Source organism: Myxocyprinus asiaticus, chromosome 29 (genome assembly GCF_019703515.2).
Source record: "Myxocyprinus asiaticus isolate MX2 ecotype Aquarium Trade chromosome 29, UBuf_Myxa_2, whole genome shotgun sequence".
NCBI classification, from domain to species: Eukaryota; Metazoa; Chordata; class Actinopteri; order Cypriniformes; family Catostomidae; genus Myxocyprinus; species Myxocyprinus asiaticus.
Window position 1 is genome coordinate 35,925,517 of NC_059372.1, and position 15,786 is coordinate 35,941,302.

Below are 15,786 nucleotides of genomic sequence, written 5' to 3' on the forward strand. Positions count from 1 at the left end.
AAATGGCTCACAATGCAGTGCCAGTGATTAAGAGAGAAATGTCATGCTGGGTTAATTTTCCTAAATTGTCCATTTAACTAATTGAGGCTGTGGGGTACTGCCATGATTATAACACAGGAAATGAAACTAAACTATGCCTACCAACTAATATCAACTTTGACCAGGATTTCTTTGACACAAAACATGGTACAAAAGTCTTTGATACAGCTAAATAAGACAGAAGATAGAAAGAAATTCAAAGCCTACACTAAAAAAAAAAAGGTTATTTGTTACCTCAATGATCTACTTGATCTAACCCATAATTTTTTTTTTTTTTTTTTTTTTTTGAGCGTAAACTGATTTATCAGGTAAATTTAGTCAGAATAAGTTACATTTAGGAATGAAATAAAACCAGTTGAAGTTAAAGCAGAAGTATGTAACTTTTTCTGTGTTAAAAATATTTCTCCTATCCCAGATTAATATGCAGATACAACTGTTAGTAAGCCATTTATAGGTACATTTTCTCGAAAACTGTAAACATTGTGTTTCTGTTGCGCTATGAAAATTGCTGTTTGTTTTGAGCGACCTGATTAGACACGCCCCAACAACATTTCTCAACCAATTGCGTGAGTTGGGAGTGGGACTATCTCTTTGTTTGACCAACGGCAGACAGGGGGCATATTCAGAAAGCTGTTTTGAAAACAACATTTATTTTTGCAATTCTGTTGTGGCACTAGTGTTACAATACACTGGGGAAAATAAGATAACAAGACTATGAACCAATCACAAGACAACACTTAACAAGTCTAATGAGCCAATGAAAAGACTTCAACAGAATTCAAAGGGATGAGGAAATGTGAAAACAGATGAGACAAGACCACACAAAACTTAAAAATAAGAGACACAACAAAACAAAGGACATCAGCTTCACCTGTGCTGTATTCCAAACAACATGCAGCAAATGTTCATGCCCCCAAAAGCTGGTTTTCTGCATTCATTAATCATAAAATGTGATCTCATCATCATCAGCAGGGTTGGGGAGTAAAGGAATACATGTAACGGGATTACATAATTAAAATACAAAATATAAGTAACTGTATTCCACTGCAGTTACAAATTAAATTATTGGTAATTAGAATTCAGTTACATTCAAAAAGTATTTTGATTACTGAAGAGATTACTTTGCATTTTATTGTCATTTGTTTCATTTAATATTTAGTCCTTTCAGATGAAAAACATTTATACATATAAATGATGTGATCCAAAGTGCATTTGAACAGCGGTGAAACACTTTCTTATGATGTGTTACATTCATACGAGCAGACAGAGAAGTAAGTTTGAAGTAAGTTTGGAGCAGAAGAAATAGAAATAAACCTTGTGTAAATTGTCAGCTTTATGCTAAGCTAAAATGTTATTTCTAGCCATTTTACATGCACGTTACCAGGCACAATCATATTTTTTTATCAAGAAATTCACGTTAGATCATAATTTCTTTTTTTCTAGTAAGACCTTTGATATTAGGGCAAAAATCGTATTCTTGATAATAATTTTTGTATTGTTTTCCTGTAAATATATCTAAAAATCTTTTTTTTATTTTTTAACACCTTTTCTCCCCAATTTGGAATGCCCAATTCCAACTACTTAGTAGGTCCTTGAGGTGGCATGGTTACTCACTTCAATCCGGGTGGCGGAGGACAAGTCTCAGTTGCTTCCACTTCTGAGACAGTCAATACGTGCATCTTATCATGTGGCTCGTTGTGCATGACACTGTGGAGACTCCCAGCATGTGGAGGCTCATGGTTCACGCCCCATTGAGAGAGAGAACCACTAATCGTGACCACGAGGAGGTTACCCCGTGTGACTCTACCCTCCCTAGCAACCAGGCCAATTTGGTTGCTTAGGAGACCTGGCTGGAATCACTCAGCACACCCTGGATTCGAACTCGTGACTCCAGGGGTGGTAGTCAGCATCAATACTCGCTGAGCTACCCAGGCCCCTAATATCTAAAAATCCTTAATACAAGAACAATTTGATTTAGCTTGTTTTAGAAACAACACTGCATAAGATATTTAGGTTTTTCAGAGAATGTATTTTTAACGTGTATTTTGTCTTACTGTACTGGTAGAGTTTTTATTGTCAAAACAAGTGAAAAAAAATCTACCAGTGCTGAAGAAGTAATCCAAAGTATTTAGAATACACTACTGACCTTGAGTAATCTAATGGGACACGTTACAAATTACATTTTACAGCATGTATTCTGTAATCTGTAGTGGAATACATTTCAAAAGTAACCCTCCCAACCCTGTTCATCAGTCACAAGTATAGACAAAGCACAATGGGCTTAAGCTAATAACACAAACAATTATAATATTTCATGTCTTTATATAACCCATTAAACATTCACAGTGCTGTGGAAAAAATAAGTGAACCCTTGGATTTAATAACTGGTCAATCCTTTGGCAGCAATAACCTCAACCAATTGTGAAGTATATGAACCCCTAGGCTAAAGATGTCAACAAAAGCTAATTAGAGTCAGGAGTTGGCATACCTGGCATCCAATTAATGAAACGAGATTGGAGGTGTGGGTTAGAGCTACTTTGACTAATAAAAAGCACTCAAACATTTTGAGTTTGCTATTCATAAGAAGCATCCGCTGACGTGGACCATGCCTCACAAAAAAGAGATCACAGAAGACCTACGATCAAGAATTGTTGCTTTGCATAAAGCTGGAAAGGGTTACAAAGTTATCTCAAAGAGCTTAGATATTCATCTGTCCACAATTAGACAAACTGTCTATAAATGGAGACGATTTAGTACTGTGGCTACTCTCCCTAGAAGTGGCCATCCAGCCAAGATGACTTAAAGGGCACACCACAGAATGCTGAATGAGTTAAAAAAGAACCCTATAGTGAAAGCTAAAGATTTAAAGGAATCGTTGGAACTGGTTAACATCTCTATTCATGAGTCTACTATATGGAAAACTTTAAACAGGCATGGTGTCTATGGCAGAACATCACAAAAAAGCCGCTACTTTCCAACAAAAACATTGCTGCATGCCTGAAGTTTGCCAAACACCACCTTGACACTTCACAACTCTACTGGAAAAAAATTTTGTGGACTGATGAAACTAAGGTCGAATTGTTTGGGAAGAACATGCAGCACTATGTATGGCATAAAAAGGGCACCGCATTCCAATATGAAAACATCATCCCAACGGTGAAGTACGGTGGTGGGAGCATCATGATTTGGGGCTGCTTTGCTGCTTTGGGGCCTGGACCGCTTGCCATCATCGGAGGAGAAATTAATTCCCAAGTGTAACAGTATAAAGGATGGGCAAGGAGGAGGCGGGAACCGGCAGAACAATCAACGTGAACCTTAATGAGAAACTCAGAACAAATGTAACCAAACACAGACACATATGCAACGCGGCCACATGCATCTCTCTCTCTCGAACCAGCACCTCTGGCCACCCCTTATCTCGCTCTTCTGCTGATCAGTTGATTCAGCGCCGGCCATGCTCCATCACGGCCCGGCCACACCAAGTTTATCAAGATATCGTACAAGATGTCAGGGTTGCTGTGCGCCAGCTGAAGCTCAGTAGAAGTTGAGGGATGAAGCAGGACAATGGACCCTAAACATCAATGTAAATCCACTACAACATTAGACAAGCTAATCTCATAGAATGAATGTTTGTTCTACGTTTTGCCACAGTTTCGTGGTGAAATGAACTCTAGAGGTGCTACAACAACTGTGTTTTTTATTCACTTTTACACAAATCATGAGTAAAACGGCTGATTATAAATTAAAAACTCTTATTTGTTGCTCTGTTACTCACACTCTGCAACTGTATGTTATGATATCGAAAAATATTCTAATGCATCATTTGAAAATTTATACATTTTAATGCTTTTATTACAGACCCACATGTACACTCTTATTGTGAAACTGCAGTGAAATGTGTAATGAAGCACGTAATTTTGTTTTGCAAAAATGTTGCATTGGTCATGTAATTTTCATGAGATCAGGCGGGAATTAGACACAACAATCATTTGAAAATGTCAAGGTTAGTCCCTGTCTCTTATGCAAATTGTTAAAAACTCTGTATGTGTATTTCAATGGCCTTAGGCATTAACAGAGGACCTGCGCATGCTTCTCAAAGCTCAGTACTGTAACTTCAAATCCATTGAGCACCACCATCCGCCGCTATTCTTAGCGGACTGAGTGATGACCACTGTGCTATTCTAACTGGGCTGAAAACTAGGCTAACTTCAAGACGACTTCCTCTATCTCCCCTGGAGGCTCTTGACAACTTAATTTCTGACCTCATCACAGTGAGCTAAGACAAGATAACAGCAAGAAAGCAAGTCCCATGCAAAGGCTGAAAAAATAATGTCATGCCAACAAAATTTAGTAGAAGTTGTTTGGATGGAGGCAAGCTGTTTTTTAGCTCCCGTTATGCCTAGAGTAAACATGCAAAGAGGTTCTGACTGCTTTCAAATCTCTGTGCTGATGTGAGACAAAACTTGTGCCCTCTATTCCTCTAACTGAACATTTGTCTCCCTTTCACCCATTCGCCAAAACCTTCCCAGCGACCAGACTTTAACAGCTGCGTTGAATTATTCAAAGCTCACACTTAATTATTTATCAGTCTCTGGAATATTTGGATCATTTTTTAAAAGACTGCTGGATGGAATTGTGGGCCATCTGTACACACTGTGCATGAGATACAAGTCTACAGCTCTTCTGAGTGACATAATTTGTCCCTCTTTCCATAAAATTTCAGGTAAGGAGCAGGCCCATACAGAATCTTTATGAGCAGAACTCCAAAGAAAGCTCTGCAGAAATGGAAGTTCTACACATCCCCCGCCCTTGCGTGTTTGTTTTTTAGGTAGCTGACTTATAAGATGTTCAAAATTTTAGGTTGAAATTTATATGAATGTATAAGGGAAAGTGTATTTCTTGTGTCATTTGGTCAACATTTCTTTGAAGTTTTTCACCATTTCTTTTAAATCATTTCTTTTTGCCTTCATTGATCCATTTAATATTTCTGTGGTGTGAAATAAATGTTTAAAAGTACAAATAGTGCATTTCCCAAAATTAATATGAGGTCATGAAATCTTTGGTATGCTCTTTTCAAGGTTTCCACACTAGGTTGACTCGCCATCAATGAATTCAACTCAGAACTCAACTCAATCAATCAAACAAAATTAAAAGACCTGACCTGTACATAATACAGGTTAAGTAAGATTAAATGTTCATTAATCAATCCATATTTTCATCAGTGTGTGACTACTTCTACATTAAATACACTTTGCATGTATATTTTTCTTACATTTATACATTCTTACATTTATAAAATAACTAACTTCCTTGAGTGATTAAAATCCCTTAAATCATTCAAACGCTCAAATTTCTTCATTTGAATTTATATATTCACAGAAAAACTTTAGATTTACCAAAAACAACAAAAGAGAGAGAAGAAAATCCATATATCTTTAATGTGCAAATAGAATACCTTCTGGAATTTTCTAAACCACACTAAATTATCTTTCATCAGGTTAAAATAAAAATCAGCATTCAACAACCTAAAATAACAATTTAGGTATTAAATATACATTTCTTTGAATTTGGTTTTCTCAAATCAATAGTCAACCAAATTTTACAGCGATTTACAAGCATTTAAAAAAAAGAGGTCAACTGATAGTGGATTTTGCCAATAGCGCTAACTGGTTAATCGGCTGATAGTTTTTAAAATCGATTTAAGGAATGTTAATAAAATGTATTTGTCTTTCCTTACTGTTACGGGCACGGGCACAGACACAGAGGCTACAAGCATTCAAAATGAATACAATTCCAGATGCAGTTTATTGTTCAACCAATTCCAATAATAACTTGAACAAATATAATGCAGGACTTTTACCTATAAACAAGCATGCAGTACACTGGGGACACTTATTTTGAAATGATGGAGATTTAGCTCTATTACAAGCAATATAGTTAAAGGAATAGTTCACCCAAAAATGAAAATTATCTCATCATTTACTCACCCTCATGCCATCCTAGATGTGTATGACTTTCTTTCTTCAGCAGAACACAAATGAAGATTTTTTGGAACATTTTTCAGCTATGTAGGTGCATAAAATGCAAGTGAATGGGTGCCAAATTTTGGAAGCTACAAAAAGCACATATAGCCATCATAAAAGTAGTCAATACAATTCCAGTGGATTAACTGATGTCTTTTGAAGTGAAACGCTAGGTGTGAGTAAGGAATAGATCAAGATTTAAAACTTTTTGTTACACAAAATTCACGAGGGTCGAGGTCACACAGCCTCTCTTGTGACGCAAGCACATTGGCAAGTTGACACGAGAACTGATGTGTAAAATATGAAAAAAATCGGAAGCACAGTGTTGTTTACAATAGAGGATCATAGATATTCATACATAGATGCCTCATTCGGCGGGTTTGGATACGTGAACTGCAGAGTCATCTTGGGACGGTCAACAAGGAGAGCTGTTTGAATTGGTTTGAATGCAAGTGAACGGAGGAGATGCCTCAGACAGAGCTCCTTGCTCAGACTGCTGCATAAACTGCTTTTGTGTGGAAACAGTATCGCGGTCCATAGGAACAGCAGAACATAAACATATGGATATCTACGCAGAGGAGGCTTATGCGCTTACGTCATGTTAGAGGCAGTTTGAACTCCACCCTCGACAAACGGGCTGGCCGGAAGCGAATATTTTTAGTAAAAAAAAAAAAAAAAAAAAGATTTCCTGACAAATTTTATCAAGTTTAAATCAATTCCACAGATATCCCCTCAAACACAGATTCCGTCTGAGCCTGGTAAGAAGGCATTCTTTTTGAACACAAGTAAATAGAGATTATCAGTTTTTAGATTTTGCCTTGAAGTCTGTTAGAGCTGTGACTGTGCATATCTATTAGCAATAATGCAAGTTTATCACCTCTTCGAAGTAACTGTCCATGTGATGAATCTATTACTGGAGTCCTCATAAATAAGCCTGAGAAAATAAAGCTGGTTTATGGGAAAATGTGCCTTGATTAAATAAACGCTGCTAAAGATTAACAATTACAGACCTGTGGTGATTGATATGCAGTTTATTGTTTCATCTCTGTAGCCACAGGGTTTCTTTGAAATTGTCCACATATTTAATGACCATAAGTCCCTTGTTCCAGGCTTCTGTTTCCTTCTAACCTCCCTGAGGACTGAGTGTGTCTACAAATGCAAGAGTCCTCAGGTCAACAAGGTCTCAGTGCTCTCCTCAGCCAATTACTTCCTGTAAATGTCAGTGCAAAGTAGAAGACCACTAAATAGTGATAAGGTCACATGCCCCTGTTATAAAATTCCCTCACTGCAAATGGGTGTATGTCAGGCTATCTCACTTCTCACTACAGTTTGTGTGTTTGGACATGCTACTTTTTATTTACTTATTTATACTTATCTTTTAATTAGTTAATTAATTGTATTTATTTATCACACATTATACATTTGCACATAAAGAGTGAAATTATTTTTTTTTTCCACATATTCCAGCTAAGAGTGCAGGGTCAGCTATGTTACAGCACCCCTGGAGCAGATAGGGTCAAGGGCCTTGCTCAAGGGCCCAACAGTGGCATCTTGGCAACCTTCTGATCAGTAACCCAGAGCCTTAACTGCTGAGCCACCACTGCCCCACCATCTACTTATTTATATGCATCATTTATTTCATGACATGCTACTTTTTAGTACTTGGCTCGAAGTCTGGATGTATATTGTTTTTCCATGCTTTCCCACACATTACACTATGGGTATCTTTGTAAAGGCATACAAACATACCAGTCCTACTATAAATGCTGCATGTTTACTGTACACAGTATGCACATTTTCTGCAGGCAAGGAATACTCAAATGACCTCCTACATTTACCAAAATGTGCAATATACAACCAGAGCACACTGTGTGAGAAACTGTTTCCCTCAATATAAAGCACTTAACTTGACCATCCATTACATGATTGAACAAGAAACAATATAAACTGCAATCTTAACATGTACGTCATTTGCAAATGCTTTAAGTTTGGCAAAACTAAATGTATATACAAAAGTAAAGGAATAATTTGCCTCTAATGCATCATAGTGAGGTTATGTGTCAATAATGTAGCATTTTACTGTTTAATACCTTTAATGTTACATTGTATTTATTTTATTTTATTTTATTTTTTTTAAATAGTATGCAGTATTTGTGTCATTCTCAGGAAATTGTATTTTTGCCTAAAAGTTTCAGTATTTAAACATGATCACACAGGAAATCGACATGTTGCTTCCCAAAGTTTATGTACCCTGAAATCAACCCTTTTCAGCAGAATTACTAGTGCTACTGATGAGACATGGGTTGAGACATGGGTCTGGTCCCGTGGGAACCAGGAAGTAATCGTGTTCACATAAACAATGGTGAGGGCAATTTGGAGGTTGCATTTTCGAGGTTGCATTTTCGCTCTAAAATTAAATTTTTACTCCACTGATGGTAAGGTTTAGGGTTGGGGTTAGGGAGTGGAGTTAGTAAAATATGCATTCTTTTTCACTGTATTACATCATTTACAACTAAAAATACAACTAGGTTTTGGCGCCACTGTGTGGACATTGTGCCCATACGTTCAGCAACACTTCCAGCTTCAGCCACTGGGGGCAGTGATTTAAATTTCGGCAAAGCACAGACCGTTTACAGCTGCAAAACTTTCACAGCATAACAAGGTTGAACAGAATGTTAAGGACAAATTTTGAAAAAAAAAAAAAAAAAAAAAAAAAGCTACATAGATGACAAAAGTGCAATATTTTACATTCAACAGCACACATAGCAAACAAATGTAACCATTTTCCATGAATGTCCCTCATACAATGTAGTACGCATGCTGTACGTTCCAAAGATTCCCTGTGACTGGGTACATTTCCTGAATGTTTCATGTTCCACAGATGAAGGGTTGAACAAAAGGCCTGATGACTTAATTTATTGCACCAAACACAACACCCTGACAATGGTCCTCTGTAAGCATTTCAACTCACTCACCGTAATTATGTCACTTTTGATATTAAAAGACTGCTGCTGGCCTCCACTGCCACTCACCACAACAGGGAAAGAGCCAACTGCCATTTACTGCTGTGCTTTAGCCTCAGATTCATTTAAAACTCCATTTAAAAAGCAGTGAGTGGAATTCTAAAGAATGGATAGTGACAAGAAAAAGCGGAGAAAGCATTTCACTGCACAAAACCCTGTCACCAAAACCATTATGCGGCACTGTGTGGAGACCCTTCCCACAATGCATTTCTCCAACTATCATGACACTTTAAAAGAGTCATTTTTGATTAAGACAATTCTGTTAAGTGCTCAGGATTGCTAAACAGAAGCGAAATAGCATGTGGGTTCAATGGCTTGTGAACTGTGCATGAAGTTAATCTTGAATTTTTAAAAGACATTCCTCTGAAAGGACTAACATTGTAAACTAATCTCTTCTCTCAGTGTGGACTGTAGCTGATATTCAACCACTGAAATATCAAAAACCAACAGTCACCTTTTTTTTAAAAGAACGAAAGCGTGAGAAAGACCAGACCAGTGGCTTGGTATTACCTTTAAGCCAATACACTAGTGACCCCTTGTGGCTGTATTGTGTCTAACTCCACCACAGGTTCTCCACAAATACCAGTACTAGGCCCCTGACGACCCAGACCAATAGCCAAACCTAATACTCACACATCTTGACCAAGACCTGTTGGTTCATGAACCAGACTGTTCATAGAGCACATTCATTTCAAACACTCAATAATTAAATTTTCACCTTATTTTCAATTTAAAAAAAGAAAATTCCACATAAATGATAAAGAAATATTTTTGAGTAGTGCTTGCCCGTGTAAAATGATGTTGCCTCTGTAAATGCCCCAAGTCAAAAGAGCTCACCCCCCCTATTACTATTTTACTATTTTGTTGTTAAAATGGTAACATAGTAATAGTGATGCCTTAGCAAGCACCGATAATTGGTATTTACATGATAATTTAATGCATAAAAGAGATATGGAAGTAGTAGACAGGTCTGCAATGAATGGCTTTGAGCTAAGATTTTACTTTGAGCTTTACTGTGCCTCATGGGCATAACTAGTGAAAAAGGTTTTGGTTGTAGAGGGGATACTGATAATACAGGTAGGACAGAGATAAGTGGCAGTATGTATAGCTGTAGTGTTGTTATGAGTTTGGGTGTCTAGTAATGGAGTATGTTTAAAAAAAAAGAAAAGAAAAAGAAAAAAAGACTAGTCTACCAAATAAATTGGAACTATGGTAAAATAATTTTGTCTAACAAGAGATGACAGAATATTTTATATTAAGAGAGGAATATTTACATTATAGCCTATGTACCACTTCACCAGGGTCCTGGCGTGTTTGTATTTATGATGAGAAATATGGTTTACCATCACATATTGGTTTCTACAAGGATATCATAAACAGATTGATCTAATTATTATTATTATTATTATTATTATTATGTCCCAGAAATTTGAATCATGGGCCTTTCTCTCGAAATCTCAGTTATATATCCTGTGTACTGTGTGTACTGTTGCTGTGTCATGACTGTTTAATTAGCCTGTTAGTTTTAGCTTGGTGTGTTTACCTCCATCAGTTGTATTACAATAAATATTGTTTGGGGCATTAAAATAAATTAATATTTTTTGGAATGTTTATAAATTGGCCTCAGAATCACTACATATTTTACATGCCCTTTACAGAGACAAGTCTAGTTTATTAAACTATATATAAAGTAGAATGATGCATATATTCTGTGTACAGAAACCTGTAAAGTTTTTTAAGGATGGTCATTTGAATTTACCAAGAAGCATTTCACATCTGACGTTGAGTAATGAGATGCATCTGAATTCCTGTGATGCATGTACTGAATGTGATGAAAAAAGTATTCTCAGGCCTTAAAGGAATAGTTCACCCAAAAGTAAACAAATTCTCATAACAAATTCGCATTATTCGTGCATATCATCACGTACTGGGCAGGGATGAGAAAAAAAGGGAGGGATAAAGGAAAGGAAAAGAATAAATAAATCATATTTGCGCAACAGCCCAGTAAGTGCCGATTTGAACGAAGAATGCAAATCACCAAAAAACAAAAGAAGACCTTTCGTAAACGCACATAGGAGGGATGGTGAAAGTGTAGATTGATAGTAAAAAAGGTCTTAATTATCTTTTTCTCACCCACAACTATCATATCGCTTCTGAAGAAATGTATTAAACAACTGGAATCATATGGATTAATTTTATACTGCTTTTATGTGCTTTTTGGAGCTTCAAAGTTTCCTTTGACCAAACAGAGCAGAGATGTTTTTATTACGATCTTTGTGTTTAGAAGAAGAAAGTAAGTCATACACATTTGGGATGGCATGAGGGTGAGTAAATGATGATAGAATTTTCATTTTGTGGTGAACGTTTCCTTTACTAAAGTACTGTATGTTTTTTAAGTATACAGGTGAGGACTCGTCTGGTGCTCATTTCTTGGTGTCTTGGTATAGGTCCCAAAATGTAAAATTCTAGTTTGAGAGTAGACTATGTGGACCACAAAAGAAATGAATGGCAATGCCAGTTGTAGAAGACATAAGAAATGTTTTCTCTTCTCTCTCAGACACAATAAACACACAATTAAAGCATATTTAACTTACAAACTCAGAGCTTTGTTGATATTTTATTTATTTATCAGTTGTTACAGCTATTAGGGTCAGAATTCAGGCCTTATGATAAAAACCTGACAGGCAGAGGAGACAAGTGGTACTTTGGATTGATTAGCCCCTAATCAAAGCTCATTTATAAACAATACAAAACTTCTAGCAGCTGTTTATTTACTTTGTATATCTCAATCATTATCATTATCTTGGTCAAAGTGTGGCATTCATTCACACAAACACACTTTAATTTCTTCCCTTTTCAAATGTACACCACATCCACACACACACACACACACTAATGAACAATACCAGTTACATTCTTTTAATAGATGCCGTGCATATTTCAAGACACAACATGTGTATCAGTCTGATATCATGAAGGAATATACAGTGCAACCAATCAAAATATGATAATTAATATCAGTACTTCATTATTACCTTGAGTCCATCAAAGTCCAGCAGTTGCATCCAGTGAGTAATATATTTCAAGCACATGGGGGAGCAGACTGAGCATGCCCAGATGAAAGTGGGGGCATTTGATTGGCTAAGTGAGCTGGACGGGCCTGAGGTGAAAAGGTAACTTCATTTGCCAGCTTTTTGAGCTTTCTGGGCCGATTTGGTGACTTTCCCGCTGCCACCGATCTTCTTGTCCACGTTTTTGATGACACCGACTGCAACTGTTTGTCTCATATCTCTGACAGCAAAACGTCCTAAGAAAACACAAAAACACACATATTTGAATATGAGCAGAATAAAGTCATTTCTGATTACTGCTAGCTTGGTTGGACTAGTCTTCATATATGGGATGTTCTCTATTGTCCAGTAGAGGGCACTAGATTTATAGTGTTTCTTTTATTTTGAAGTCCTCCCCTTGTTTCCTGTTTTCCTTGTTGATTTGTGCTAGGTGTGTCTTGTTACTAGTCTCATTAACCTTGTTAGACTTTCGCTGCATCTGAATAGTCATGCTTCTCTACTATATACTTCTCACCGACCTCTCCCCCGATGAAAATCTGCATGGAACGCTCTGTGCACAGCAGGGGAACAGAGTTTCAAAGAAATGCCCATGATTTCCGCTGGGTCCAGTTGTGGCAAGTTTTTTTTTTTTCACAGAAATGGAGGTAGGACCCAAATGGAGGTAGGATGGGCTTTTATTTAAAAATAAAAGTAGATCGTGCCTGGGTAGCTCAGCGAGTAAAGACGATGACTACCACCCCTGGAGTCGCAAGTTCAAATCCAGGTTCTCGCTCTCGGTGGGGTGCATGGTGAGTTGTGCGTGGATGCCACGGAGAATAGTGTGAAGCCTTCACACAAGCTATGTCTCCATGGTAATGCGCTCAACAAGCCACATGATAAGATGAGCAGACTGACGGCCTCAGATGCGGAGGCAACTGAGATGCGTCCTCCGCCACCCGGATTGAGGCAAGTCACTACGCCACCACGAGGACTTGGAGCGCATTGAGAATTAGGCATTCCAAATTGGGGAGAAAAGGGGAGAGAAAAATAAATAAATAAAAGTAGATCTGCAGCAGGTGCTGCAGCAAAAACAGGTGCAGATTCGGGTGCCTTCTGGCAGTCAGCAACAGACACAGGTGTTGGGATCTATTTCCTACTCATCCTCCTCTTGAGAGTGGTGGGAAGAACTGCAGTGGACTTGGGCACCACCTGGCAGTTAATAGCAGACTCAAGCACCTCCTAGTGGTCAGCAACAGACTCAGGCACCAGGACCTGTTTCTTCTGTGGTGATCACTTCTTGTGTGGGAATATCATTGTCCTCAGACCGGGGCGAAGAGGGAGAGTCATCCAAGGCACATACTGAGATGAACTCACACAAGTTGATGGCCAGGTCTATTTCTGAAAGACACCTCCAAGCCCATCTAGAAAAACATGACCTGAAAGGCTCTTGATAGGAATTCCATGGCATACTCCCTTACCGAAAAGTTTACATTCCATGGCATACTGCCCTTACCGGACAGCAGGGGAACAGGATTTCAAAAAATGCCCATGATTTCTGCTGGGTCCAGTTGTGGCCAGATTGTTCTGTCATAGAACTGGAGGTAGGACCCAAACACAGAAATGAATCAATGGACTTTTATTTGAAAATAAAAGAAGATCTGCAGGAGACTCAGGCCCCTTCTGGGAAGCTGCAGCAAGCACAGGCACAGGATCCATTTCTTCCACCTCCTCTCAAGAGTGGTGAGAAAAACTGCAGTGGACTCGGGCACCTTCTGGTTGTCAGAAACAGACTCGGGTGCCTTCTGGAGCAAGCACAGGCATCTCCTGGGGAGCTTCAACAGACTCTGGTGCCTTCTGGCAGTCAGCAAAAGACACATCTCACAAAAAACAATTTAACAGTGTGGACTGATATGGATTGTGACAGTTTCAACAACTGGCCCAAAACTCTCTTACTGAAACTTCCTTTTTTTGAGCCCTGCTACTATAATCACCTGGGTCCTTGCACAAAACAATACATGATTTGGTTGATGACTGAGAGACAAAGGCTGCGTCTGAAAGCTAAAAAATGCTGCCTTCGCAGGCTGTATATGGAGGAAGGCATCAAGGCATGTTCCAATATTAGCATCACATCCTGTTTGCTGAGATGTCTTCATCTGTTTAGTTTTTAAAGGCATTAAAGATTCAGCCTTCGCTGCCTTTGATATCCCAAAATCCTATACATGTGATTTGCTAGATGGTTGAAAGAATAAAAATGGAATCTCAAGGAGCAGAAGAAAGCAATAAATTGTTTTTAAATGCCCTGTTTTTTTTTTTTGTTTGTTTGTTTTGTTTTTTTTACTTATGTTTGAAAAGTGTAACTTGTATTTACTAAATAGTTGGTTATTTGATAGCTCACTTGAATTAGTTTCAGTTGATTATACATGATGTTATAGTGGCTTGGCTGTTTGAAACCAGTGTCCTTAGAAGGTCTATTTTATACACAAAATGCTGCCTGTGAAATCATTGACTGACTGGCAGTGAGGCACCAAGGCAGCTGCCTTAGCTTTCAGACAAACATCCTGGTTACTTTCATAACCTCCGTTCCCTGATGGAGGGAACGAGACGTTGTGTCGATGTAGTGACACTAGGGGTCACTCTTGGGAGCCCCAAACACCTCTGCTTTTTTGAAAAAAGGCCAATGGGAATTGGCGAGTGGAATTTGCATTCCACTCCCCCGGATATACGGGTATAAAAGGAGCTGGTATGCAACCACTCATTCAGGTTTTGTGCTGAGGAGCCGAGACAAGGTCCCGGCCATTTCAGCAGGTAGTTCAGTGTTGTGGCAAGAGGGACACAACATCTTGTTCACTCCATCAGGGAATGGAGGTTACGAAAGTAACCAGGACGTTCCCTATCTGTCACCCACTCGACGTTGTGTCAATGTAGTGACACTAGGGGTCCCTATACAAAATGCCGCAACTAGCTGAAATGTGTTATGTGGACTGGCAGTGTGAGACAGGCAGACCGCTGTGTGCCTCGTAGCCAGCGCACCAGGCCGTCACGTAACCTCCCCCAACACTCTTATGAGCGACGAATGGTCCTTTGGGAACAAGTCGACTGCCCAAAAAATAGGGACAGGCTAGCCCAGCCGTGGCCTCTTTTCCTCTTTTTTCTCCCCAAAAAGAGTGGAATTTGTTAACCGACTGGGGGCCATAAATGTCTAGGAACCTCTGCCCAAGGAAGATGCAGTTTACCGACATGGAAACGATTTAGCGGAAGATATCACATGGGGTCACCTACGGGGAACCAGCACATGTGGAGCACCTACCCCAGTACAGGGCCTAATTAATACAAGTACTGGGCCGGCAGCGAGTTTCCCGCAAACTCATCTGCCACAGGGCTAAGGAGGAAAGTCATCCAGTGATCACAACTTGTGAACACAACTGGGAGTCAAAAGTGCACGTCTTCACCTCATGGGAGGGGAAAGGCACTATGCGCAAGCGGTACACCCGGCCAGCTGTCCCAGAACTTACCTGACAACACACGGGATGAAAGCGGAGATTGTAGAACCTCGCAAAGGTGTTGGGTGTTGCCCAGCCCGCTGCTCTGCAGATGTCTGCCAAAGAGGCGCCACTGGTCAGTGCCCAGGAGGCCGCTACACTCCTACTAGAG

The 15,786-nt window shown here is 38.9% G+C and overlaps 1 protein-coding gene across 1 annotated transcript in view; it reads right to left on the reverse strand.

Annotated features, from left to right (window-relative positions):
* Window positions 1-11,700: 11,700 nt before the first annotated feature.
* Window positions 11,701-15,786, reverse strand: part of eef1a2 (eukaryotic translation elongation factor 1 alpha 2) — a 37,603-nt gene continuing 33,517 nt past the window's right edge. Inside the window, exon 9 of the mRNA XM_051661818.1 lies at window positions 11,701-12,392. Coding sequence (XP_051517778.1) covers window positions 12,265-12,392 — 128 coding nt within the window. The 3' untranslated portion in view covers window positions 11,701-12,264. The remainder of the gene's footprint in view (window positions 12,393-15,786) is intronic.